A 26,481-nucleotide genomic window follows, 5' to 3' on the forward strand; every position below is an offset into this window, starting at 1 on the left:
ACCGATCCCTGGTGCTATCCATACTGCTGTATGGATGTGAAAGTTGGACTTTAACAGCAGAGACCCCTCACCACTTGGTATTAAAGACAAGCAAGTAGAGATCATCAGCAAATTTAAATTTCTCAGACTGATCCTTTCCAATGATTTGAAATGGGAGAAAAATACGGAAAAAATTGTTAAGAAAGCACAACAGCACCTGTACTTTCTTCGGCGCCTCAAAAAGTTCAGAATTAGAAAAGAAATCATGGTTGATTTCTACCAAGCAGTCACTGAAAGCGTGTTAACCTTCGCTATTACTGTTTGGTATGGAAACATTTCCAAGGCAGAAGTCGCAGCCCAGAACAGAATTGTAAAAACTGACACCAAGATTACCGGGGCTGATCTACCTTCTCTAGAAGATATATATTATAAGCGGCTACTCAAAAAAGCAAAATCAATCAGCCAGGAAGAATCACATCCAGCTTTTGGGATTTTTGAGATGCTCCCCTCTGGTCGACGGTACATAAGTATAAGGACGAAAACCAATCACTTCGCCCATAGCTTTTTCCCGAAAGCAGTCAATGCCCTGTCTCTCGAACAAATCCAGTCTGATAACTAGAATTGTGCAATCAACAACCATCTACCTGAAGATCTAGTCATCAGCCCCATCCACATGTAATATGCGGCTTCTGTTCAAATGTGTGTGTGTGTGTGTGTGTGAGAGAGAGAGAGAGAGAGTTTGTGGGTGCGTGTGTTTGTGTGCACGCACACGCGCATGTGTGTGTGTGTGTGTGTGTGTGTGTGTGTGTGTGTGTACAGTGCGTGCATGTGTGAGTATGCACAAGTTTTTATATTGATATGCACTTGTATGTATCCTAATTTCTACTGTATCTGTGTTTGTGTATGATTTTTTATTTATGTTTGTACCTTGTTATGTACTATCCCCCCCAATATTCCTTGTGACCCCGGTACACTTGGTAATAAAGACATATTCTATTCTATTCTATTCTATCAACACATTCCAGTTACATTAACTGTGAAATATCACATCAGCTAAAAAGCGTCTCTCAACACTCTTGTGATACAACATCACAATTCTACTAACTCCAAACTGTTTCCAAAAACCAGAAAGTAAATTGCCAACAAAAGCAAATTACCAGTACAAGCCTTACTCACAGCCCCCAACGTTTCAGGGTTCACTTTATGTTCATGTAGCAGAACACAATCCCACTGAGCCAGTGTGTTAGTCACAGAATCCAAATGTACCATAAATCAAGAATTCAACTAAGTCCGAAAAATAGATGCTGGTTTGATACTCACAGCCCCCATGGTACTGTCTTGTCCGTCTGGCTCTCCTGGCCTGCTCCAAGCAAGGAAAAAGGAAGAAACCCCACTTGCCTATTCATTTTATCCTCTTCACAAGCTGGCGCCGTAGGCAAACTATCTTCCGACCCAGAACATTTCCAATTGGCTGAAGTTAACAGACCAATCTGGGACCAACAGTGCTAGACTTGCACATCCAGCAATTTTCTCACGGAACCCAACCCGGCACTGCCAAGGAGAAGGGGAGGTGGGGTGATGAAAAGAGGAAGGGAAGGAGGAGGAAAGATCGCCCAGCCCTGATTCTGTTCTAAACAGCTCATGATAAACACACCATATCATGCTCCTCACTGACCACTGAGGCAGATGCCATCCTGCCAGAGATCCAATGGGGGGTAAAGGGGTGGGGGTGGGAGGGGGGTTGGGGGGAGGAAACGTGGTTGAGGGTGATGGAAGTGGAAGGGAAAAGGGCAGGGGAATGTACAGGAAGAGAACAGTCCAAGGAGATACCATCTTTAATTAGTATTTCTTGATAACTTGCTCTCTCTGTACTTGGCCAAGGGAAGGGGGGAAAGGGAGAGAGGGTATGGGGAGGGGTGTTGGTGGGGATAGATGCCATCGAAGGAGGGTGGGGGGAGGAGAGCAGGGAGGCAGGAAGGAGGGATCCATCAGTAAGCAGTGTGTCCTGGGAAAATCCCATGCTTCCACCACAGGAGCCTGACACACTATAACAATCATAATGATCATTATCATTTTCATTGTTATCATTATTGTCAAAGATATTAAAAACATGTAAGAAAAGAAAATAAGTCACTTTAATTGCAGATAACAGAACTTAGGAATATGCACAAACACATCCATTAACATTTGCATCAGACTATGTAGAAACCCCAAAGCAGTAAGAGTAAGCAATCACATGCAATGAACAAACAGATTGTGTTGTGATAATCACAAGCTATCAACTCCGTCTTCTACCACTGATATCTTCCTTGGGCTGCTGGCACTTAGGCTCCAAAGAACAATTCTGGCTGTGGCGGTGTATCAGGCATTGTGGATAAACAGTGAGAGTCAATGCCACTAAAACAGCATAAACAATAGGACAACCCCCCCACCCCCCAAAACAACAACTACAAAAACAACAACAAAACTCCTCTATCTGTGTGACAAGGTAAATCAGCTGACTGAAAATTATTACAACAGACACTGAAATAGGTTATCTTATTATTATTTGGCACATGAATATAAGTCCAGATTTATCTTTTTTGTGTGATGTATTTGTCTGAATTCAGTGACGCCTCCTTGAGAAACTGAAACTGTGTGATGTAAAGCAAAAACAACAACTACCAACAAATAAACAAACAGAACAGATTTTTTTTAAATGCCTCCAGTTCAGTTGAAAAATGTAGACAATGCAAAATCAAACAAAAATATCATTCAATCCTATACATACCAACCCTACAATGAGTTTTTCGTCCCTGTAAACCTTTTGTTGTTTCTTTATGTGTAAAATTTCGGAAGATGGGAGCGCTCGAAAGGCACACATAGGAGAGGTAATCAATTGGAGGGAGGTAACTAGCTGCATCGACTTTAATATCCTCCCCTTCTCAGGAGTAGTAGTACCCTTCCTAAGTCTGCACCAGTGGGTCATGGTATAGTATGTAAAAATAAAGTGTCAAATTATGTTAATGTCACTATATAAATGAAGGAGGAATTAATACTAATCCCCCAAAACCAACAACAAAACCTATCCCATCATCTCACATTCTGCACAGTTTGCTATTGGTATCACTCGAATAGTTCGACACAATATAAGTTTAGTTTTTTCCATGAATTTAACACAATGAGAATTAAGATTTGATCATCATTTCCAATCCGTAAGAAACAAAAGCAGTCTTCTTTCAGACTTATGATCAGTTTTTTGTTGTTGTTGTTTTGATTAAGTGAAAAAATCTAATGAATCTATTTTTCCTGGAAAAAATACTGGTTGTTTTCTGAAGACTTTATTGAGGTATTTTTTGGTGTTCTGGCAGGAAATAATAGTTTCATGTTTGATTTCAGTTCAGTTCAATTATTCAAAGAGGCGTCACTGCATTCGGATGAATCCATAAACGCTACAACACATCTGTTAAGCATATATGCCTGACGAGTAGCGTAACCCAACATACTTAGTCAGGCCTTGACCTCAGTTAAAAGTAATTTGAAGAAAAATTCAAGTTCTTCTGCTGAGGCTGAAATTCCACATTTGAAGAGTGATGCTTTTGAATCTGTCTTGGAACAGCCTCCTTACTGACTGAACAAAGTGTTTGTCATTTCTCTCTATCCAGGGTTGCATTCCTGAGAACTTTCCCACATGACCTACGTGCCTCTGGCAAAACTGACTCCTGCGGAAGGGAATGAGGCCCTTACCTATCAGTACTTTTACTGAGCTTTGTCACAAAAACATGAGTTAAATTTTTATGAATGCTTGAAAAGTAAAACCATTTCATGTTATCAGTTTCATGTAGCAGCTTTGGATCTTAAGTATAACAAAACAAAAATTGCAATTAAATTTCCATTAGTGTTTATTCTCTTATCTGTTCAAGAGACTCTGTCAATTCAAGAAAATTTATGTTTGTTGAGAACACAGCTTAACCTGAACCAAACCTCCCCCAAACTGGTCAACGTGAATAATTTAAAGATCCTTCAACAAGTGAATTAATATAAACTAATACATAAGTTGTAACAGGCACAATCTCTGGAGCTCAAAAATAAGGACAAACACAGGATTTTAAAAGAGTTCAGACTTTTTTTTTTTTTAATGTAAAAATACCTTTCCATGTCAAAAACATTTTAAAGAATAATGAAGCAATGTGACACAAAACTGATTCAGAAGGACAGAAGAAGCAGTAAAGAATATTACAAGTCATAATTAGATTATCCATCAGTTAAACAGCTGACATCTTCATATTCAACTAGAGCGTAGAGCCCAGGTTAGGGTCGCCTTCTTGGTGGCTGTTCTGACCACTTTTGCCCTGAGCAACTCCGCTGACCTCACCTCTGATGCTTTGCCACACTGCTACCACCTTTGCTGCCTTCTTCCATTTCACATGCTCTCCTCCCTCCCCTTCTTCACTAATGGTTTTAGACACCACATTTGGGGTGGTGCGAAATCGCATCTTCAACTTCTTCCATCTAATACCTGCACTGAACCGCCACTTCTTTCGTATTTTCAAGCGACCCCCATATGGATCCCGTTTGGTGGGTTTTGGTAAACGGCCATACAGCCAGACGAAGGCCCCAAACGTTATGAAGATGCTGCCACTGGGAATGAAAGCGATCGCCTTCAGCCATAAAGCATACCCCTGGTAGCGAGCATTCATAACTTTGTCGAGTTCAATGTAGCGTTTGCCGGTGATTGGGTCAATGGTGGCGTTGCGATAAGCAAAGGACAGTGTGGTCTGGTTGGCGATTTTAAGGCTGTATTCATCAAGGACGGAGTAAATACGGTTCTTTGAGTCAACGTACTGGCCATAAGTGAAAGGGTCATAAAAAATCTGGTTCTTCCACATGTTGAGATCCAGCAGAATGACGATGAATAGAATGCCATAGTTGAACCACTTACCTAGGAAAACATAAACATGCCATTGTGTTCATGATACTGGAACGCTATGAGCATGGAGTGCATTCAGTGTGTGTGTGTGTGTGTGTGTGTGTGTGTGTGTGTGTGTGTGCATTAGCATGTGCATGTATGTAGGTAGTGGCCTGAAAACTGGTTTGACTTTAACCAATCAGTCAAGCGCTTTCTTGGAAAGTCTGAGGAGCTCAACCTCTCTAAGTGTTGCCAGGAAGGGAAGATTTGTTTCCCCTAAATTGCTATCAGTAGCTGATGCTGTTTGAGTGGATGACTGCTGTCTCTCTCTCTCTCACACACACAGTGACACACATACATGAAGAGCAAAGTAATTTTCATTGCAGTGCATTCAATTTCTTTTTCCGGCTAAAACTTTTTGAGGAGAAAAACAAAAAAAGTAAAGGAAAAGATAACAGTTGTTTCTTTACCTTTGCACTTTTCATTCTAGTGGAATGCTGTTATTTTTTCGTATTACATTTTTTCTCCTCTCTAAAGGGGAAAAAAGTGTGGGCCTTGGCAGCTTCAGTCAACCTGACATCAGGTTCCCAACAGCTGTGACCAAAAAATGCCATACTTTTTCCACAACTTGTCCAGGCCACACTGAACCCTTTCCATACCAAACATAAAGCCACACTGAATCACTGATAATTGGAAAACCTGGTATCTTTGTTCAGTTTTCAACATGTTTTCTTCTTTTTATTTTTTTGTGTGCTTGTTTTCTATTTTATTTTATTTTATTTTTTATCCATTAAGCTCTTTGTTGAAGGGTTATATAAAAATTTCAAGACTTTTCCTGACCTTGAAGGGCTAAAATTATTTCCCAAGACTTTTCCAGACTCCCATGACTGTATGAACCCTGTGACACCCCTCACCTCCTTCCCTCACCTGTGATGTGAATGTGCCAGTACTCCAGCTTTTTCAACACATTGGGGATCTTGATGTGGATGTGCCCCACATTGACACCAGGCAGTTTGATCTCAATGGCTCCAACAAAGTGGGGGAAATCCCAGTCCTGTGTAATTCAAAAGGTTCATGCAGTTCAGTGAGTGAGAGAGAGAGAGAGAGAGAGAGAGAGAGAGAAAGAGAGAGAGAGAATTAATGTGAGGGAAAGTAAGAAAGAGTAAAAAGAGAGACAGAGAGAAACACACACACACACACACACACAGAGGGAGAGAGAGAGAGAATGTATGAGAGGGAAAGTAAGAGAGAGAGAGAGAATTAATGTGAGGGAAAGTAAGAAAGAGTAAAAGAGAGACATAGAGAGAAACAGAGAGAGAGAGAGAGAGAGAGAGAGAGAGAGGGAGAGGGAGAGTACAGAAACTGGCAGGCATCATAACTTTCCATGAAAAATGTTCGCTTGCCATAGCTTGTGATATATGCAAAACTGGAGATTAGTTTCATTTTGTAATAGAATGTCCCAAAGTTTATGATCTTAGAAATCAATTTGTTCCTGGAACATGCTTTATGCTTATATTTACACTAAGCATGAACGGGAGTGTGTTTAAAACTGGGAAAATTCAGTAGGAAGGGAAGAGTGTTGTGTGAAATGCGGTCACCTGCATGATGATAAAAACATCCATGACCAGGATGCCGGAGGCCAGGAAGGCCCGTGACAACTCGTCGGTGTACACCAGGTCCTGATTCAGGTGGTCCCAGCTGATGTAGTCAGTGGTGATAATGAAGACAACAGTGAAAGAGGAGGTGAAGACCGTGATCCAGAAGAGGATGATGCGGCGGTAACCTTTGTTCCACCAGCACCGTGGTCTCAATGCCCAGAAGGGGTACAGTTTTTCCTGAAGCATAATGTCCGTCACCTGAAATTGCACACACAGAAAACTGTATGACTGGTATCAATGAAAGTGCCAAAATTCTATGAAAAAGAAATAATACTTCAACAGTAAACTAACTGTAGGAACGTTTATTGCATCCTGTACCCTTTCATTTTAACTGGTATGTGAGGAAAAAAAAATTAAAAAACACAAAAAAGGCAAATTTGGTGCTGACAAAGTACTTCCATGGAAAATTATTTTGATTAAGTTTAAACAGGGACACACACACACACACACACACACACACACACATGATAACAAAAACAGGGATATTACATGGACTCACTTTTTCACATGTGAACCAGTTACCAGTGTTTTAAGTTTCTCAAAAATGGAGTGGTGGCCAACTAGATACAACCCAAGATTGAAATAGTGAGGAACCCTAATTTGATTTAAGCATGGACTGGGATAACACCGCAAACATCCCCACCCCCAGTCCTTCACCAGACACCAAGAGGTGAGTTCTGAATGAGATGATGAACTGTGGTCCTGTGTGCAGCAAACACTTAATGCATACATGTACAAGAATCCATGGCAGTGAGAAAGTTGTTTGATGTACATAAATATGCAGGTAGAAAAAATAGGTAGCATTGCATTATGGCAACTTGCTCTCCCTTATAGATTAGCTTGAATTTCACTCAGAAAATCTAACTAGTGGGTAATACAATTCTTTACAACACATGTGGGAATTTGTCTGGTTAGCTATTACACAGATACAAATTTTTTTAAAGTGAGCACTAATAAATTATTTGAGGTAAACAACATGTACATTTCATTTAAACAAAACTAGGCATATATTCCGAAGACATAAAGTCCCAAACAGAATCTATTTGAACATGTGATACATCTTATTCCTATTGTCAGTTTTTGTATTTAGATTTTAGTCTTGAGCTTTATTTCTTCTTCCTAGTTCATGGATTGTGACTCTTCACTTACTTAGCTGAGTGTGTGAGACTGAAACCTAATTGACTGACACATGGAACAAATAAATAATGAGTACCCAATGGCAGCTGTCAGTTGCTCTACCCAGGATGGCTGCTCTGTTGTGCAAATGACTGTGTTTGTAAAGTGCTTAGAGCTTCGTCTCCGACTGAGGATAGGCACTGTATCATCCATATCATTCAATCATTCATTAGTAACTAGGATAATCTTTCAGGCTATCTGTGCATGACATGCTGTAGAGCTCTCTCTGTGTGTGTGTGTGTGTGTGTGTGTGTGTTTGTGCATGCAAGAGGAGGAGTTTGTATTATACTCCATGTTTGGTGTTACATATACTTACCACGTTAAACTGATGCAAACTAGGCCTATTGGTTTGCTCTGCTTTGCTCTGCTTGGCCAAATTTCGCGCGGCTAACAGTGAAAAGACAGGCCCGCCCGCTCTCAGCCAATCAAACGCCTCTAAAAGCTATAAGCGCTGAATCATTCCGTGGCCATGAACCAAAATGCCCCATGAGAACCAAGGCGGAGACGCGGGGACGGACGGGCGGGCATTCGAGTTTGACATGGTAAGTATATGTAACACCAAATATGGAGTATAATACAAACTCCTCCTTTTGGTGTCATATACTGTACCATGTCAAACTGATGCAGAATTTAAAGCAAATGGAGGAGGGCAACGCCTACTGGTTCGTATGGGGAGCCCTTGTAACTGAGACGGCAGTGTTAGCCGCGACAAAGGAAATCCCCTTGGAACCGTCAGCCCTGGTCATACGGAAATTCCTGAGGTAGAAGTTGATGAAGGGATTCTCAGACCGCCAGAAGGCTGCCTCCAAGACATGCTGCGTTGGCACTGAGTGCTGGAAAGCAGCCAAAGTAGCTATGGCCCGCACTTCGTGTGCTCTGGGATGAAGACAGCTGATATCCCTGTGTGCATGAGAGTAGGCTCTACGAATGACTTGGGAAACCCAGCAGGAAATGGTGCCTGCAGCGATGTCTTTCTTGTAATTCTCATTGAGGGAGATGAGCAGACGCCTCTGAGAAGAACGCCTATGGCGAGACCTATCCCAATAATATTTGAGACACCGAACAGGGCAGAGGTGCCTATCCGCATCATCTTGGGCAAGAATATCAGACAAAGGTCTGACCCTCAGAGAGGGGGAAGGAACCTCAGGGTCTTGGTTCTTAGCCAGAAACTCTGGAAGGAAACGAATAGTGATGGAACCATCTCTGTGGAAGGCCAGATCTTGTGGCATTCCACTAAGACCATGCAGCTCACTTCTACGACTGCCTGTGGCCAGCCACAGAAGGAAAGTGGTCTTGAGGGTGAGGATGTCAAAAGGAATAGTCCCCAATGGTTGGAAGGGCTGTTTTCGAATGAAATCCAGCACCAGGAACAAGTCCCAGAGGGGCACTCTTCTGGGGTCTCTAGCTTCCTTCCGAGGGGCACCCCTAGCCACCTCTCTGAGCAGGAAATCCGCTTCCAAGGCGGGACCACCTAGCTGTTTACATTGTGGTACAGATGGCAGACCTGTACCCTCACATAGAACTAGCAGACAGAATGAGAACCGAGGAGCAGAGAGCCAGAAAGTTGGCCAGCTGCATGCTCGTAGGGTTCGTAGGGGGAATGCCCTGAGCTGTACACCACCGCAACCATTTCTTCCAGCGAAAGTCATACAAAGTCTCCGTTCCCTGCCTCCTTGCTCTGGTGACTATGGAGAGGAGGTGAGAGGAGGCACACCCCTGGGTCAGTGCAGCCGACACAGAGGCCGACCGAGGGGTCGAGGACTTCAATGGAGATGCTGACAGTTCCGACCGCACAGCAGCCATGCGTGCTGGTGGAGCAGTTGAGGATTGGAATGAGGAGTGCCCGAGCAAGGCTGCCTCAGCAGATGAGATTTGGTTTCAAGTTCCAGGGGTGGAAACATGTGTCAGGGACTGAAGGTCCGGAAACCAGGTCTGGGCTGGCCATTTCGGCGCAATGAGGATCAGCTGCGGGTGTTCCAATCTGTCTTTCCGTATCACCTTGGACAGAATTGGAAAGGGAGGAAACGCGGAGGCAATCAGACTGCTCCAGTCTAGAGAGAGAGCATCCACTGCCCACGCTTCTGGGTCGGCAACCGAAGAGATGTAAGTGGGAAGTCTCTTGTTGAACAAGGTCCACCATCGGCCGAAACCACTGTTCCCACACCCACTGAAGGCTGTCCTTGTCCAGGGTGCACTCTGTGCGTATGACACTCTTGGACCTGCTGAGAGCATCTGCCAAGATGTTGGTTTTTCCCGCTAAGTGTCTCGCTGAAAGTGGAATGCCCTTGCTGTGGCACCAACGGAGGAGAGCCTCGGTCCGCATGGAGAGGTCTGCCGAGTGCGCTCCCCCCCATTTGTTCACATAACATGCGACCGTCGTCTTGTCTGTGAACAAGCGGATGGTCTTGCCAGTGGCCTCCCCCATGAAGTGCAGGAGAGCCCTGCGGACTGCCTCCAGTTCCAGAACATTGATGTGGCATAGGCGCTCCTCCGGGGACCAAGTCCCTGCTGCATGGAGTGAGTCCATGTGGGCTCCCCAGCCCAGGGAGGAGGCGTCTGTGAAGAGTGCCACCTGAAGAGTAGGTGGGGCTATGGGCACTCCCTGTGTCCGAAGGGGGGTGATTAACCACTCTGATATCACCTCGAGGAACCACTCGCCCAGACATAACTGGGTATCCCATGGCTGAGTGCTCTGGGACCGGCGTAACCTCAGTGCCCTCTGGAGAGGGCGCTTGAGAACCCTGTCCCGGGGAATGAGAGGTGCCGTGGACTCCATCATGCCCAAGAGGGAAGAAAGTGTCCATGCTGTATCTTGGGAGGAGTGGCGCCAGTGGCTGAGGAAACCTGCCAGACGGTCCCAGTGATCTGGCGCCAGAGAGACTATCATGGACCGCGTGTCAAATCTCATCCCTAAGAAGTCGAAGGACTGACGTGGGGACAGATTGCATCTCTGCTGGTCCCTGAGGAAGCCCAGTTGGGAGCAAAGGTCTAGAAGTCTGGCCGTATGACTCAGGCACAGGGCCTGCGACTGGGCCAGGATAAGCCAGTCGTCCAGGTACACACAGAGACAAAAGGATTCCGAGCGGACGATGGACACCAATTCCCGCACCACCTTGGTAAACAGGAAAGGGGCAAGAGACAGACCAAATGGGAGGGCCAGGAACTGGAACCCCTTGTCCCTCCACACGAACCTCAGGTACCGACGGGATGCCGAATGGATGAGTATATGAAAATAAACATCTTCCCGATCGATAGAGGTAGGCCAATCACCTTGTTGGATGGTCTCCCGAATCTGTGCCTGTGTGTCCATCTTGAATTTGATTTTGGGGAGGAATTTGTTGAGGGGGGACAAGTCCAAAACTGGTCTCCACCCTCCCAAGACCTTTGGAATCACCAACAACCAGCCGTAAAAACCGGGGCCCGGGTCCGAGAGTTGAGATATAGCCCCATGAGGAGTGGGTGCGATATCTCTTTTTCTAGGACGCTCTCCTGCTCCGTCGAGCTGGGCACCTAAGGAGGAGGAGTGGATCTTAGAGGGGGGCGGCCCTCCACCCAAGACAGCATGTACCCCGACTCTAGCACCGACATAATCCCGTCGTTGAATCCCAGAGCACACCACTGATGTGCATGCCGGGACAAGTTTCCTACTTGGAGGGGCTGAACGACTGGCGGTGCTGAATCGGGGCCCAGTCATTGGGGGTGCTGCCTTCTGGCCTTGGGCATGGCCGGTCGGCTTGGACGGACATAAGGTGGTTTAGTCCTCTGCCACTGATTCTGCACACGCTGCTTTGACTTAGGCGGCATGGTATATGGAGGGGCCCTGGTGGCCGGTCTCTTCAATGGCATAGAACCCTGGAGCCCATGAGAGGTGTGGGCCAAATATGAGGCCACCTCCCTGTTTGTCTCTGCCCTGTGGCTGACAAAATGGGGCGGGAACTGGCCGAAGAGGGAGTGCTGCTGTGCTGGGATGGACCGCATGAGACCAGATGCTACCCTATTGCCAAAAGCGTGTAACCTCTGGTCGGTGAAGAGGCCAGGCGGGACAGAGGAAGGAGACCCCGTGTCCTGATTAACCGGACACTGTTTCCACAGCTCATTGGCCCTGTGGAGGAACGCGTCGAAGGTGTACGCCATGGAAACCTCGAGGAGGCAGCGGCGGGCCAATTTGTCCCACTCTGCTAACGTTTTAAAGGATAGGGTAGCTGAAGTGGGGAAGGTGATGTGTACCAGGACCACACCCCTCCCTTGGAGGAATCTTTAAGGAACTTTCCCGGGGAAAAGGCGCCCGGGGCAGAGAGGGACTCCCTGCCTGGAGGAGGGATGGAAGCAGCACACCTGACAGTACGGGCTGGCTTATTAAGCCATTCCTGCGCCATTTCTGGCACTCTGAGTCGCCTTGTGGTTCTGGAGTTAGAGTCACATGGCGTAAGGAGGGTCAAGGGTAACAAAGTAGCCTGAGGGACTGATTCGGCATACGTGACCCTATTGGGGAGGGTCAGTTCGAGCTCGGCAAAGTCCGAGTTTGGTTCACGCTGGTCCCTAGGGAGGCCCAAGCTCAATCTGTCCCCCCTGGGATGTGGGCGAAGAGTGCTCATCTGCTTGTTCGTCCTCATCTGAAGACAGGGGCTCCCACTCTTGTTCGCAGTCCATCCCCTGCTGGGTGCCATCCCAAGTGGATGTACCCACTGGGGCGTCCTGTGAGCTGTGGTCAGCCCAGCGGGATGAGCTGGGACGATCCCGAGCCAGGACCATGGCCACGCTGTTATGTCCTTGACACCTGAAGCGGGTGGGGAGCGTGTGGACCGTAGGTCCAACCATGCTTGGGATGGTGGGTGCCACCTCTTGAGAGGGCGTCCCTGGATGCAAGAGGGACCCACGGGTGCTGTGAGGGGACAAACACCCACTCATCTCACTGTAGGACCGAGGGCTGGGCAGGTGGGAACCGCAGGCTCCCCCGGCCGAGTAGGGCCCCTCAGCCGCCGTCGGTCCTGACAAGAAGGCCGTTGTGACCGTGGAGGTCACCTGTGGGTTGACAGAGACCCGATTTGTGGACAGAGTGGCAATATTGGTCGAGGAGCTCGACCTGACCGACAAGGAGTCGATCCTACTTGTCGGGGCTGTGTGTGTCTGGTTGGGTCAGGTGGGGAGCGGACAAGGGGCTGGCCCTTGGTACTCCCGGCAACCCAGCGTGCACCATAGGTGCACCCCAGTATGGGTAGAATGGGGGTAACTACCCGTGGGCACCAGACGAGCGGGCTGACTGCCCGGAACCGCCTGACACGCGCGGGCCTCCCCCAGCAGGGGAGACTGGCCGGATAGCGGGAAGACCTGCAGAGCAGGTTGCCACGCGCCCCGAATCCCCTCCCGTGGGGAGACTGGGGTGGCTTGGCCCGGGGTGGGCAAAGTAGAGATCCCCCCCCGGAACCAACTTTTTCTCCCCCACCAAAAGGAGGTGGGGGAGGGGGGTCGACAGAGAAGGGAGGAGGGGGAACAACAATGGGGCCCGTGAGGGCCGTCTCCGAGTGGGGACTCGGGTAATGGCCGGGCGCGGCCTCCCCTTGGGAGTTCGCGCCTAGCTGCGAGTCTCCACCGCCAGGAGAGGACTTGCCATTCCCCCCTCTCCCTGCCTCGCGCTGGGACACCTCGGGAGGCGACGCTCGTACCTCTTTTCCCCACGGTCCCCTTCATGACCGTTTTACTGGTACGAAAGTCGCCTCCGCGATCAGCGTCTAACGACGCATCACCGCAGTCCGTATCGGGAGGAATCATGAGCTCCAGGCCTGGGAGAGTCTCTTGCCGAGTCTCAATCCCAGCAACATGATCCCTGCCTTCGTGGTATGGCACACGAGGCATGGAACCCGCGCTTAGGCACCCAGCGAAAATCCGACCCCCAACAGAGAAAGGAAAGACAGGATTGACTTAGAGGCAGAAAAAAACGAACGAATCGAGGGTGCCGAGTCGAATCGAGTACACAGAATGTAAGAATACAATAAACACAAGCCGCATGCAACAAAATAAGGCCAAAAGGATACGCTTAATAGCCGAAAAAAGCGTAAGACGAGACAGAGCGTAAACCTGACAAGATGGCGTGGAGAGCCTTGGCCAAAGGAATGATTCAGCGCTTATAGCTTTTAGAGGCGTTTGATTGGCTGAGAGCGGGCGGGCCCGTCTTTTCACTGTTAGCCGCGCGAAATTTGGCCAAGCAGAGCAAAGCAGAGCAAACCAATAGGCCTAGTTTGCATCAGTTTGACATGGTACAGTATATGACACCAAATGTGTGTTTGTGTGTGTGTTTGTGCATGCAAGTGTGTGTTCGTGTGTGTGTGTTTGTGCATGCATGTGTGTGTGCAAACAGAATTTTAAGAAACCCAACAGACTAGACTATTGTGTCACTGTTAACTGCAAATCGTGGATCATCTCACCATCCACGCTGTAAAGAAATCCCCACACCATGTGCCTGTAGCAGCTGCCTTGGTGAAGTCCTGATTGGAGATATTCATGTAGGAAGAGATGTGATAATCAATGGTGGCATTGCCCCCAATCCACAAGAAAGCATTGTAGACATAGGAGAAAATATAAAGGCTCATGATGGTGCAGAAGAAGATGGTCATCCAGGATCCTTTCTCATTAGAAAACATCTTCAGACGGAAGATTTTATCTGAAAGAGGATTGATTGTTTAGTTTTTGTTTGTCATTCCGTTCGGTTATTAATCAGATGAGTGCACCTGTGTGTGTGTGCATGTGTGTGTGTGTGTGTGTGTGTGTGTGTGAACAGAACAGAATAGAATAGATTTTATTGTCATGAAACCGTAAGGTTTATAAAACACAAGTGCAATGGTAAATGAATGAATGAATGAAAAACACACAATTAATCAATCAGTTAATGCAATAAATTGCAGCAGCGTTCATAAACAAATTTTCCTAATCTTGTTTGTATATATTCATCATCTGTTAGCATCACCTGACTGGGAATATTTCCTGTGTTATTCAAATTTTGAATATCTTTTAAAAATTGTTGTCTTAAGGTTTTATATTTAATACAACGATCAAGAAGATGGATTTCATCTTGTTGCACAATCTGTCTTCTTGTGGAATATTTAAATATCTACTTTTCTCAATCTTTAGGTCATGCGCACTTATTCTGAGTTTTGTTAAAGCTTGTCTGTGTTTTGTATCTGGTATATTTAAAAGATAGGTTTCAGTTTTGAATTTCCCCTGTTTACAACGCATTGAAAAAATTTTACTTTAAGGGTTTTTTCTTTTTTTTTATTTTTCCAGAAATTAGATAATTCTTTTCTTTTTTAATTTTTATATACACAATTTCTGTCAAATTTTGCTGGGGGGGAAAATTGGGTTTTTCCAAATTGATAAAGGGCCTAAAAATTTTGGAGTATCTTTCAAACAAAATCCCCAAAGGGGGGGTTTATTTTCTTGCTGGTACAGGGCTTAAATATTTGGGATGGGGAAATTTTTCGGAAAAATTAAAATTTTTGGAACCAATATGTAATTTTTTTGGTTTAAAAATTATTTTTAAAAAACCAAAAAGGGGAAAATCCCCCCCAAATTCACCAACACAGGAAGAAACCCCATGTGTAGGGGTGTGTGGGGGGTGGTGTGCAGGTGCGCCTGGGGGGCCCCCCGGGGCATGTGGGCTTTTGAATTTTGGGGGCCCTTGCGGGCGGGCGTGTGGGGGAGGCGGAGTTTTTATAAATCTTTACAAATTTATGAATGCCCTGCAGGGGGATTGGGAAAAAATTGTAGAGTAAACGACTACCCAAAAAAAATAACTTTAACAAAAAAACTGAAATAACATCAAAAAACGGAAAGCAACAAAAAAACAAAAAACAACAAAAAAACCCAAAAAACCAAAAAACAAAAGGGACGGGGTCAAAAAACCTAAAAAGGAAAAAAATTCATCTTTAAACACCAACCGTAAAAAATTTAAGGTGTAGGCCTAACACTGTTTAATCCGTAAACCCAACCCAAAACCTTTCCCACAATTCATTTTCTTAAAATTTCATAAATTTAAACCCCCAAAAAATTTTGTACAAAATTAAAGAAAGACACGTGAAACCAAATCAAAAGGGCAAAAGCTGAGGAAAATTTTAAAACATCATTTTTCAGAAAAAAAGACAAAAAAAAGGAAAGCCCACAAAAACCCAAACAAACCAAACCAATAAAAAAAAATCAAAAAAAAATGACCGGGACATCCCAACAATAAAAACCACAAAAAACCCAAAACTTACTAAACCCAAGGAGGGGTGTGGAGAAAATTTTTTCCCTGCCCCCAAAAGGCCCCTATGATCCCACCAACCCAAACAAAACAATTTAAAGGGGCAGCCCATGCATTGGAGCAAGGCGTGGAAGATAAAGGTTAAAAAATAAATTGCCAAAAAGGGGTTTCCCACCCCTTTTTACTTTCTATTTAATTGGGTTCCCATAAGTAAAGAAGTGCAAAACCCCCAAAAAAGCAAGAGACCCGGGAAAAACCGGGGGCTGGAAAAGACGGGAATCGCTCTCCAGGACGGAGGGCACTGGACCCCTCTTTTCCCAACCCTCCGCCCTTTGATGCCTCCGGGTTCAAACTGGGGGGGCGAAGAACCGTGGCAGGCGCCCCCCATAGCACACAGCACATCTTAGATGGATCTCCCTCAGGGTTTGGGTTTCCCCCGCGGGGTTGGGGGCCACCCCCAAAGGCCACAGGGGAACTGGGGGAGGACAGTTTTTTTCCTCCTCCACTGTGGCCCTGAGGAGCACCAAACGGGGTTTTTTTTTTCTTTGCAAGTCCACCGCGCGAACCCCCCCCCAAACACCCCCCAGGGCCCCCCGAAACCCGGCGAAAGGACCAGGTTGGTTTTTTTTTGTTTCCTTCGGGGTCCCCTCTTTTTCCATGTGCCCAAACAAAAAAACCCCCAGGGTGAAACCCCCTTTCAAAAAAAGGCCACGAGCAAAACCAACAGAGAGCTTCAGAGGGGAATTGGGGGAACAGAAACCAAAGAGGTGGCGGGTTTTTTCGCCGGGGGGGTCAGCTTTTGGGGAAAAGATGGGTTTCCCTTTTTTCTTTCACCTGCCAAAAATGGTAAAACAAAAAAAAATAGGGGGGGACTTAAAAAAAAGTAGTTTTTGTCGGGTTTTTTCCCCGGGGGTTAAATTTTTAACAAAAAGGGAACGGATGATGGGTCAAAATTTACTGGGGAAACCCCAATTTAAAAACTTGATGGTTTTTTCTAAAAGGGAAAAGGCAACAAGTTTTATTTAAACAAGCCCCCTGGGGGGTTTTGGGAAACAGTACACACAACACCCTTTACATATACCAAAAAAAAAAAAAAAGGATGAAAAAAAAAACAAACAAAAAGCTAACTTTACCCAAACCCAACCCAAAACCCCAAATAAATTTGGGGTAAAAACTTTTCCTTTAAATAATTGAATAAAAATGCAAAAAAAAATTTCAAAAAATCAATTTTTGGGAAGGGCCGAAATTTTTCCCAATAAATTGCCCTTTTAATATAAATAGCCCCAAAAAATATTGAAAAAAAAATATGAAAGGGAAAAAAGAGGGAAAGGGAAAACCAAATGTAAACGAAAAACCTTTGGGGGTTGGTTTTTTTCTTTCTGAAGACAAGCGAATTTCAGGATTTGGGTGTTTTCTTTTGGGGCCCCCGGGGGCAAACATTTTTTTTAAACTGTTAAAAAAAAGAAGAAGGAAAAAAAAAGGGGGTTCTTGGGGGGAAGGCCCCCCAAAAACCCCTCGTTTCTTCTGGGCTTCTTAAGCCCAAAAAAATTTTTTTCCCAGGGTGTACGGTTCCTTTTCAGCCTTCGTTAGCCCAAGAAACAAAAAAGCTGACTTTTTTTTAAAAATTTCTGTTTAAATTATCGGGGGAAAATGGTTAAACCCCGGCCCCCCCGTAAATTTTTGTTTCTCACCGGGTTCTTGCCCTTTGCTCTCTCTTTTTGCCAGCCTGTTTCGCTTCACAAACAACACACACTCACACAAAAAACCAGCTAGTTTGCCCCCCGGGACCCTTGGGGTGATTTTCTATGGGAGTAAACCGGGTTTCCCCTTAATTTTTTTCCCAAAAGGTGTCCCAACAAAATCTTTTAAAGGAAGGGATTATTCCTTTGATTACAGGCATTATTTTTCTAAATATTGGGTAAAACCGGGGTTTTGGCCATGTTCAAATGTCGGGGTTTTCCACACTCCCCCTTCAAACCGTTTTTGGCCCAAAATGGCGGGGTTTTTTTTTTAAAACCTTTTTTTTTTTTAAAAAATGTGAAAAGGGCCTTTTTGGGGCCCTTTCAAATTCTTATGTTTTGGTCAAATACCTGAAAAATATTTTTTCCTTAGGATTTTTTTTTCCCCAGGGAAAAGGCCCCAAAAATTTTTTGGGCACCCCCCCCCCCAAATCCTTTTCCCCTCCTTCGGGGGTTATTCATCGGGCCCCGGGTCCCCCAAACAAGAAACAGCCCAACAACAGGCAAGCAAATCCAAAACGGTTCAAAAGATTTTTGGGTTTTTCGGGTTTTGGCCAAAAAACCAAAAATCGACCAATAAACCCACCCACTGGGGGCTTTGGCGACTGACAAAATTTGGGCCACGCTTCCTTCCCCCTCCTACTTTTTAAAAAATTTTTTAAACCAACACAAGGAAAAACAAATCTATAAAAAGGGAAATGCGTTCACTTTCCTGGTTTAAACCCCAAAAAATGATAAAAAATGAAACCCGGTTTGGTCCAGCCCACGCCAAAAAAAACCTTGACTGCTTGGGGGCTAAATACATCAAAAAACCAAAAAATTTGATCTGCCCCGGGGTTCAAAAGTGAGCCAAACCACCTCACCGGGCCCCCTTCTCAAAACCGCGTTAAAAACCGGTTTCCGTTGGTAAAAAACAGCCCCGGCCAAAAACGCAAAAACTTTCCCTTTACGGACAAAACAAACCCCAAGAAGTTAAAAATTGGGGAATCCCAAACCTAAAAACAGGGGCCCGCATTTTCGCTTTCCCCCCCCCCCCCATACCGGGAGGCAAAACCCTCCCCCCGCAGGGGGAGGAAGACGGGATGGGTTACAAACTGGGGTTAACATTCTCGTAGGCCTTGCCAGGGGGCCTTGTTTTTCGGGGACTAACTGTGACCCCCCGCGAAATAAAACGCCTCGCGGTCGCCCCCCCCTCCTCCCAAAATTCCCCGGAAAAAAGGTACAAAAACCCGCCCGGGTGCCCCCACCTCCGGGGGTCATGCGGGAAATTTTTCAAAAACCAACCTTCCCCGGGGGGGAAAACTACATCACCCGGGAGGCCTGAAATAAAACCAAGCCACCGCGGGTCTGGGACGTTTTCCAAAGCTGGCCTGGACCCCTCCCCTCAGCGGTTCGGGGCTTTTTCGTAGGGCCCTTTTTTTCCTGGGTTTTCAATTTTACGGGGAAAACGCTTTGGGGAAAAGACCCTTAAATTTAAATAATTTTCACGAAAAAAAGGAATAAAAAAAACAACACGGGGGGTGCCCCGTCGCCTCTCCCTATATCCCGGAAAGGGTTTTTAAAAAGGTTGATTGGGTTCTAAACCCCGTGAATTTTGGAAAAAATGAAATAGGTGGAGAATTTATCACAGAAACACAAAAAAGGTTTGAATATTAGATTTTGGGAAATCTTTTTTTTTTGTTTTGGAACCAAATTTTTCCCAAAAGCAAAAATTGAATGAATTTGGAAAAAAATTCCCCAAGGGGGTTTAAATTCTGCTATTGACCCCGGGCCGGGTGGGGGCCCAAAAACAATGAGGAAAATTGGGGTTTTAGTTTGTTTGATTTGGGGGAAAGGGGTGGTAAGGGTGGTGGGGAGAAGGGGGAAGCCGGAAAAGAAGGGTAAGCAAAGAAGGGGAAAACCACAAGGGAACTGGGGGAAGGGGCATGCGCGGGGGGCCATTCTTTTTGTTTTTTTTCTTCCGGGGCCAAGGGGTTCCCGTCCTTTTGGGCTGGCCCCTCGCTAAAACTCCTTTTTAATGCGGGGGGGCCCGGGGGGCCGAACCGCAAACCCAGCCCGGGCAAAGCAACTAAACAAAAAACCGGGGGCCCTCCGCGGCCTTGGGGGGGGCCAAAACTTGGGGGTTGGTTGCCCCAAATTTTTAACCCGGGTTTCGGACTTTCGCCCCCCGGGGAACTAACAAGACCAAAAAAATAAAAACACAAAACTACAAGAGACGAGCATTTTTTTAAAATAAACCATTTTTCAAACCAAAAAATTGTGAATTAAAAAACCCCTGTAAAAAAAAAGAGCCCACGGAAAAACATTTTTAAAACAAAGTTCATGTATCCATGTTTTGTCCCATTAAAAAACAATTAATAACGCGCGAAAAGGGGTTAAAAAAATTTGAAACTTTTTAAAATTTTAAACCTGAACTTTCTAAATTTTCCAACTAATAAAAACACTAAAAATCTGTTTCAAGATGTAAAGATTTTTTTTTTAAAAAAATCAAGGGAAAAACTCAGGGGCGGAACCAAGGGGCCCGGCCCGGGCCAACCCTTGGGGGTGCTTTTGGGCACTTGTGACCCGACAATAAAATTTCCTTCTTTAAAAAAACCAAACTACAAAAAAAATTTTTAAAACACGATACTAATAAAGTTTGGTTAACAAAAAAGGCAAACATTTTCCAAGACAAAAAAATAAAAAATGTGTAATTTTTAAAAAACGCAGGGTTTGCTCAAAAGCGGCCCCAAAAACGAATTCCAAATGGTTTAAAAGAAGAGTGGGGGTTTTGGGGGGGGGGGGGAAATGGGGGGGGCCAAAATTCCCTTTCCCCCAAATTTCCCCCGCAGGGCCCTTATCTTGGGGTGGAAAAGGGAAAGCAGTACACAAAAAGGGAAAGGCTTAAAAAATTAAACTTTTTTAAATGAAAACTTAAAATTTCCCGGGAAAAACTAAATCAAATTAAAAGGAAAAAACAAAGGGTATTTTAATTTTTCCAACTGAGTTTGGGTTTTTCCGGAAAAAACGGGGGCCAAAACTCCTTCAAAAGAAAAGATTATTTAAAAAAAATTAAAGGTTTTCGGGCCAAAAAACATTCCCTTTTGAGAAACGTCTTTTCCTGAAAGGTTCCAAAACCCCACAAAAAATAACCACAAAGGGGAATGTTTATAAATTTAAACAAAAATTTTGGTTTAAAAAACCCCAAAAAGGGGTCCCTGTAAGGGGAAGTAACTTTTTGACCGTTTTACCCCTTCCTTAGGGCCCCTTGGGGCGATCACAAAACGTCTTCTGCAAAGCCCCCCAAACGAAAAATCGTAGCCCAAAACCCGGGGCAAAATATTTTTTTTTGGTTTGTTTAACCTTTTTATGCTTCCTTTTTTTTGCCCAAAAACGGGATCACACACGCCACACACAAACAGGGCCCACCCCAACCACTTTCCCGGAAAAAAGGGGGGGGTTCTCCCCTGACTCCCCCTTTTTTTCCCTTTCCGCCCAAAATTTTTCTTAAAGTGGAAAGATTTAAAAATGGAAACAACTTTTTCGCCATTTTTTGTTTTTTCGGGGTCAAACTTAGAAGAAAGGGCAAAAACTGGGTTTTTCGCAAAATCCGGGGGGCCGGAGACCCCAAGGGGGGTCCCCACTGCCGGGGGGCCGGGTCCCGCCCTACCAGACCCACCCGGTTAGGGCCAACCTTCCTTCGAAAAGAGAAAAATGGTTAAAAACAAAAAGTCTCCCCTGAAAATGTCGGGGGGTTTGCGCAAAACCAAAACCGGGGCCACGGGGTACCTTGGGGGCGGGTGGGTGGTGGGAGACCGCACCCTCTTTTGGGTTTGGGGCCACGCGGGGTTTGCGGGGGGGGTTTTTTGTACAGGACGCCTTTCCCTTTGGGGGGGCCCGGGGCCAACAGAGCTCTGCATCCCTTTGGCCCCCAAAACCGAGCCCCCCCCGCTCCTTCTATAAAAATTTCATTTAAAATTAATCCCCTTTGGTTTGCCGCGGGGGAATCGGGCCCCGAGTTTCAATTTTGGGGGAATTTCAGAATTTAACCTTTGAAAACGCCGTAGCCAAAAAGTAAAAAAATTTTCAGGAAACAGTATGACCGAGAACTGCTTTTGATCAAAACACTTCTAAAATTCGTTCCCCTTCTTCGTTCCGGTGGGGGGCCCCAACTCGCACTGCACCGGGGGGGGAACAGGGGGTGGCTGGAAAAGGTGTGACGGGGGTTCCCCCGGCCCCCCGGGGCGGCACCGATTTTTCCCGTTTCGTAAAAAGGGGTGGGGGCCCCGGGGGGTTTATTTTTTCTTTTTTTCTGGACCCAAAACCCGGAATTGCTGCCCTTTGGTTCCCGGGCCCAAAAGTGACTTTTGGGGAAAATTTGGACTGGGCTTTGGGGTATACACACGAAAGGGGGGTTCGGCACAAGCGGGGCGGGCAAAAATATGTTAAACCCTAAAGGGGTTTTGGGAAAAAATCCCCCCCTTTTAAAACCCCACCACTGGGCCCCGGGAACCCGGGGAAAAGATTCCGAACCGGGGGTCCCTGGGGGAAAGGGCCAGGGGTTGACCACTCGGCATGCCCCCCGGTCGTCACCCTGAAAAAATTTAAATCCGGTTTTTTCTTGGGGGGGGGGGAATTGGTTTGCATGGGGGGAAAAAATTTAAAAAAATGTATATCGGGAAAGGGGTTTTCTTTTTTCCCTTAATTCCGGGCCAAACCGCACAGGGGGCCAAAAACCAGGCGGCCCAAACCAAAAAACCCCTTCCCAACCCAATCAAACACAAAACTGCCCACGTCTACTCACAAAACCCAACCCAAAAAAAACCCCCACCCACCCCCCAAAACCCCACCAAAAACCCCCCCACCCAGTTCAGGTAAACCGTATCCCAACCCCCCCATTAAACCCTTACGGGCCAAAAAGATTTGGCCATGTTTGCCCGGGGACCCACCCCAGGCCGGCCGCTTCAACAACCCCAAAATAAAGCCCAAAAATTTTTTTTTTAAAAATCGGAAAAAAACAAAAAAAAAACCAAACAAAAAAACAAGATAAAAAGGGCCAAAACCAAAAAATACTTTAAAAAGGGGTCCAAAAAGACAAAATCACTCCCAAAGGGGCACCCTTGTGCCCACCGGGGGTGTTGAACAACTCCCCCCTAATCCCAGACAAAGCACCCACATTTGGGGACCCCCCCAGACCGCGGAAAAGAGAAAAAAAAAATTAAAGGCGGGTTTGAAAAAAGAAAGGAGAAGGACGGGGAAGGCAGGTAAAAGGAAAAACCGGGAAAGAAAGAAAAGGGCAGAAAAAAAGAGAGAAATAGAAAAGAGGAAATTTCTAAAAAAGAATTTCAGAAGGGGGGGACCCTTTAAAAATACTGAAAGCCCCCGGGGAAATTCCCACGGGGAACTTTTTTTGAAAGAAATGATCGAGATTTTGGGCGGGAATGGAATTTTGGAGCTTTGCGGGTGAAGAAAAGGTTTAAATCACTGCCAAAAGGGGTTTTTGGGCCCCCCATTTTTTTTTTCCCTACTAGGGAAAACCTGTAAAAAAAATCAGCCTAAAAGGGGAAAAACAAAAAACCCTTGAAAGCCCAAAGGTGGGACAAGCCTTTGGGGTTTTTCCCGCGGGTAAAGGAAAGGGTTTGCAAATGGGGTCCCGTATATTGATTTGACCAAACGCAGGGACGCCCCTAAACCACTGAACTGATACTGAAACTGATAGGGAGCGGGTGGAAAAATTTTAATAGAAAAACAATTTTCCTAAATTTCACCCCAGTTTTTGGGTTAAAAACACACGGACACAAAGGGAAAAAACAGAAAATCTTTTAAAACCGAGTATTTTAAAAAGGGAAAATAAATCATATAAACATTTTTTTGTTTTTCCCTTTCCCCTAAAAAGGCTGTTTCACCCCATTAAAAATAATAATGGGGAAAATTTCGGTTTCATTTTTCCCTAAATTAGGGGCACTGCGTTGGGAAAAAACCATAAACCTACCCCACGGGGGCAAAGAAAGGCCTGCCCAGCACATAACCCAACCGTTTAAAGCCCAACCCTTTGAGTGCATGCGTAAATTTGTGTCCCAATCAGAGTAAAATTTTTTCACAAAAGGGTTTTGGGCCAGGGGCACACGGCCTTTTTCCGGGGGGTTTTTTTTTCATTGCCCCCCAAGTGGGGCCCCTGTTTACAGGACCCGTTTTTCGTCCACCCGGGCGCTCGGGGCGCGGTCCAGAAAGGGCGACGCAGGTTTCCAACCCAACTCACTACTCTTTTAGGGAAAGATGGCTCCCCACAAACCCCTAAATCTGAACTTCCCCCTTTAACCCAAGAAGAAGCCGTTTCACTTAGTCCCCCAATTTTCACTGCAAAAAAATAGAAAGGGAAAAAAATTTTTTTTGGGTAGGGCAAACATTTTCAAAATAGCCCGCAAAAATCGATTTTCATTTTTTCTAAGTCTTTTTACTTTTCTGCAAATTTCGTTCAGGGCCTTATCAAATTTAAATTTTGTTTTAAACTCCCCAAAACTTACATAATTTAACCCAACTGGGGCCCGGGGGTAACCATTTTTCAGGTTTGATAGATTTTCCACCCCCCCCAAAAAACCGGAATTTTGGGTTTTACAAATTCACAGTAAAACCCTTTACGTTTGGCTTCTTTTTAAGGTTTTTAAACGGGTTTTGAAAACCCTTTTGGGGGCCCTAAACAAAAGAACGAAGGGGCAGAAAAAAATTAACAGAAAAATTTATGTCAAAAGCTCCCGGTAAACAAAACCATCCCCGAATTTTTTGGGGGAAAAATTTTCAAAAGCGATTCTTTATGAAAAGGGAAAAAATTTGCAAACTTAAAAGACACCCCGGTTTCAACACCAGCTCAAAACCCAAAGTTTTTGGGGGGAAAAAAACCTTTTGAAAACACGCACACATACAAAACAAAATTTTTCCATTCACACCCTTTAACAAAACTTTCCTTTTGGGGCTTTAAACAAATTCACAGAATCGAACCCCTTTCCTGAAATAAACCAAAACACATAAAGTTTTGTGTTTTAAAGCAATTTTTTTTTACCATTGAAATAAAAGGTGAAATTTAATATATCTACAAACTATAAGGGCCCTAAAACCTGCTTCTTTTCATATTATTTTTTTTCCCAGCCCTTTTAAAGCTGGTCCCGGGGGAATGTGTGGGGTAAATTTTGGGCAAGAAGGGCGGGGAGCGAATTCCACGATATTTATAATGAAAGGGAAATAACGTTGATTTTGCCCATTCTACGGGAATGTGCCTTTTAAAACAAATGGGCTAAAGGATTGAAAAAGGAATTTCGTTTAAAGGGGGGGGTTGAAATGCTAAAATTTTCTCCAATAATTTTGTGGAAACCCTGCACTTTTCCGGCCCTGTAAACTGGGCGTAAATCTTTTTCTAAATTATAGGGTCACTTAACAATGGCTCAAACTCATCATCTGTCCTCCACTGAATTGTCTTCTTCTTGTGTTAAATCATTATCAAAGTAATCAAAAACTTAAAGAAATGAAATGCCACAGTTGTCTAGAAACTCATACAAAAGTTTTTTCTGTTGATAAATCTTATTACTGACCAAAATTTCTTTGATTCACTAATTAAATATCTTAACATTTTTAATCCATTATTGTCAAACTCTTGTTCTTTTGATTTTCTTAACTTTACATACACTTTTCGGGATGTAGCATATGCTTGTCTTTTATCGTCTTGTCCTATTGTTTTTTTTACACCTCTGAAATCTCGCGCGCGCGCGCGCGCGCGTGTGTGTGTTGTGTGTTGTGTGTGTGTGTGTGTGAGAGAGAGAGAGAGAGAGAGAGAGAGAGAGAGAGAGAGGGAGAGAGAGAGAAACAAACAAACAAACAACACAAACGGTTTATTCAAAATATGGCCATCGCCCTATTTGAAGGGGTTAAACGAAAGTAAACAAGTTATTCTAGCTTCGTGTAATATATATTATCACACACAAGCAATACACGAATGCAGAAATAGGGCGTGTACATGTAAATATGAAGACACCAAGAGCAGAGAGAAGAGAGAGAGAAAAAAACCACCAATGTCTTATTCTCTGCATTGTGCGTTTTGACGCCTCTTAAGTACAGCGTTTGTGGAAGTTCCCCGGAAGTTCCCAGCTCTAATCCTGTCTGCGCAGTACCTAACGCAAAGTTGGATGAAAAGACTTCTGACCTCCCATGACGAGAAGTGCACTAATTTTAGTAATCAATCCAAATTGTGTGTGCACACATGCAGAAGATTCTCCCAAGATCCTGTCATTCATGCCACTTTTTCTCTTTTTAATGAATATTCCATCTCCCACCTACATAGCGAATGAATGCTAAAACACGTTAAAAAAAAAAAAGGTGAAAAAAAGAGTTCCTCACAAACAAGAAAAAACAAATCACAAAACAAAATGCACGCATAATGTAGGCTGTTGTGCAACCCACGAACATGAAGAGAAAAAGAGAAGGGAGAATGCTGGCCAACAAATGATATAGATTCAAAGGCTTTCAAAGGGCCGAGAAACTTTTCGTTTGCTTTCTTTTTTCTTGTTGCAACTTTCATTTCAAATAATCAGTAATGATTCCTCAGACTCCTGAAACTTCACAAAGATCTTCAAAGATCTCTGTGAATATGTCTGCTGCTGAAATGAAGCCACAGAAAAGCATGGACCTCATCTTCTAGATTTGCTACCATCTTTCAATGTTGAATAATATGCTTCAATGGAGGAAGCGGATGGTTAGCCTGGTGAATAAAGAAAGGTTTGGATTGGATATGAGGGGGGTACACGATTTACACCCGTGTGGGGGTTGTGGTGGTGGTGTTTT

General features: G+C 44.9%; 1 protein-coding gene across 1 annotated transcript; it reads right to left on the reverse strand.

The window, feature by feature from the left end:
• Positions 1–3,059: 3,059 nt before the first annotated feature.
• LOC143286813 (transmembrane protein 117-like) lies at positions 3,060–14,394 on the reverse strand. The gene is made up of 4 exons (XM_076594617.1): positions 14,124–14,394; positions 6,466–6,723; positions 5,795–5,921; positions 3,060–4,900 (listed from the first exon to the last, which is right to left on the reverse strand). The coding sequence occupies exons 1-4, from the start codon at positions 14,337–14,339 to the stop codon at positions 4,251–4,253; spliced, it is 1,251 nt and encodes a 416-aa protein (XP_076450732.1). The 5' UTR covers positions 14,340–14,394; the 3' UTR covers positions 3,060–4,250.
• Positions 14,395–26,481: the final 12,087 nt, after the last annotated feature.

Source organism: Babylonia areolata, chromosome 10, assembly GCF_041734735.1.
Source record: "Babylonia areolata isolate BAREFJ2019XMU chromosome 10, ASM4173473v1, whole genome shotgun sequence".
NCBI lineage: Eukaryota > Metazoa > Mollusca > Gastropoda > Neogastropoda > Buccinidae > Babylonia > Babylonia areolata.

Bases quoted from the DNA above. Each gene is read 5' to 3' on its own strand.
- LOC143286813 (XM_076594617.1), bottom strand. From the start codon at position 14,339: ATGTTTTCTAATGAGAAAGGATCCTGGATGACCATCTTCTTCTGCACC. The intron at 5,922-6,465 runs GTGACCGCATTT...TGAATTACACAG, and splicing joins ATGTTTTTATCATCATGCAG to GACTGGGATTTCCCCCACTT. The intron at 4,901-5,794 runs GTGAGGGAAGGA...ATGTTTTCCTAG, and splicing joins CTGGCACATTCACATCACAG to GTAAGTGGTTCAACTATGGC.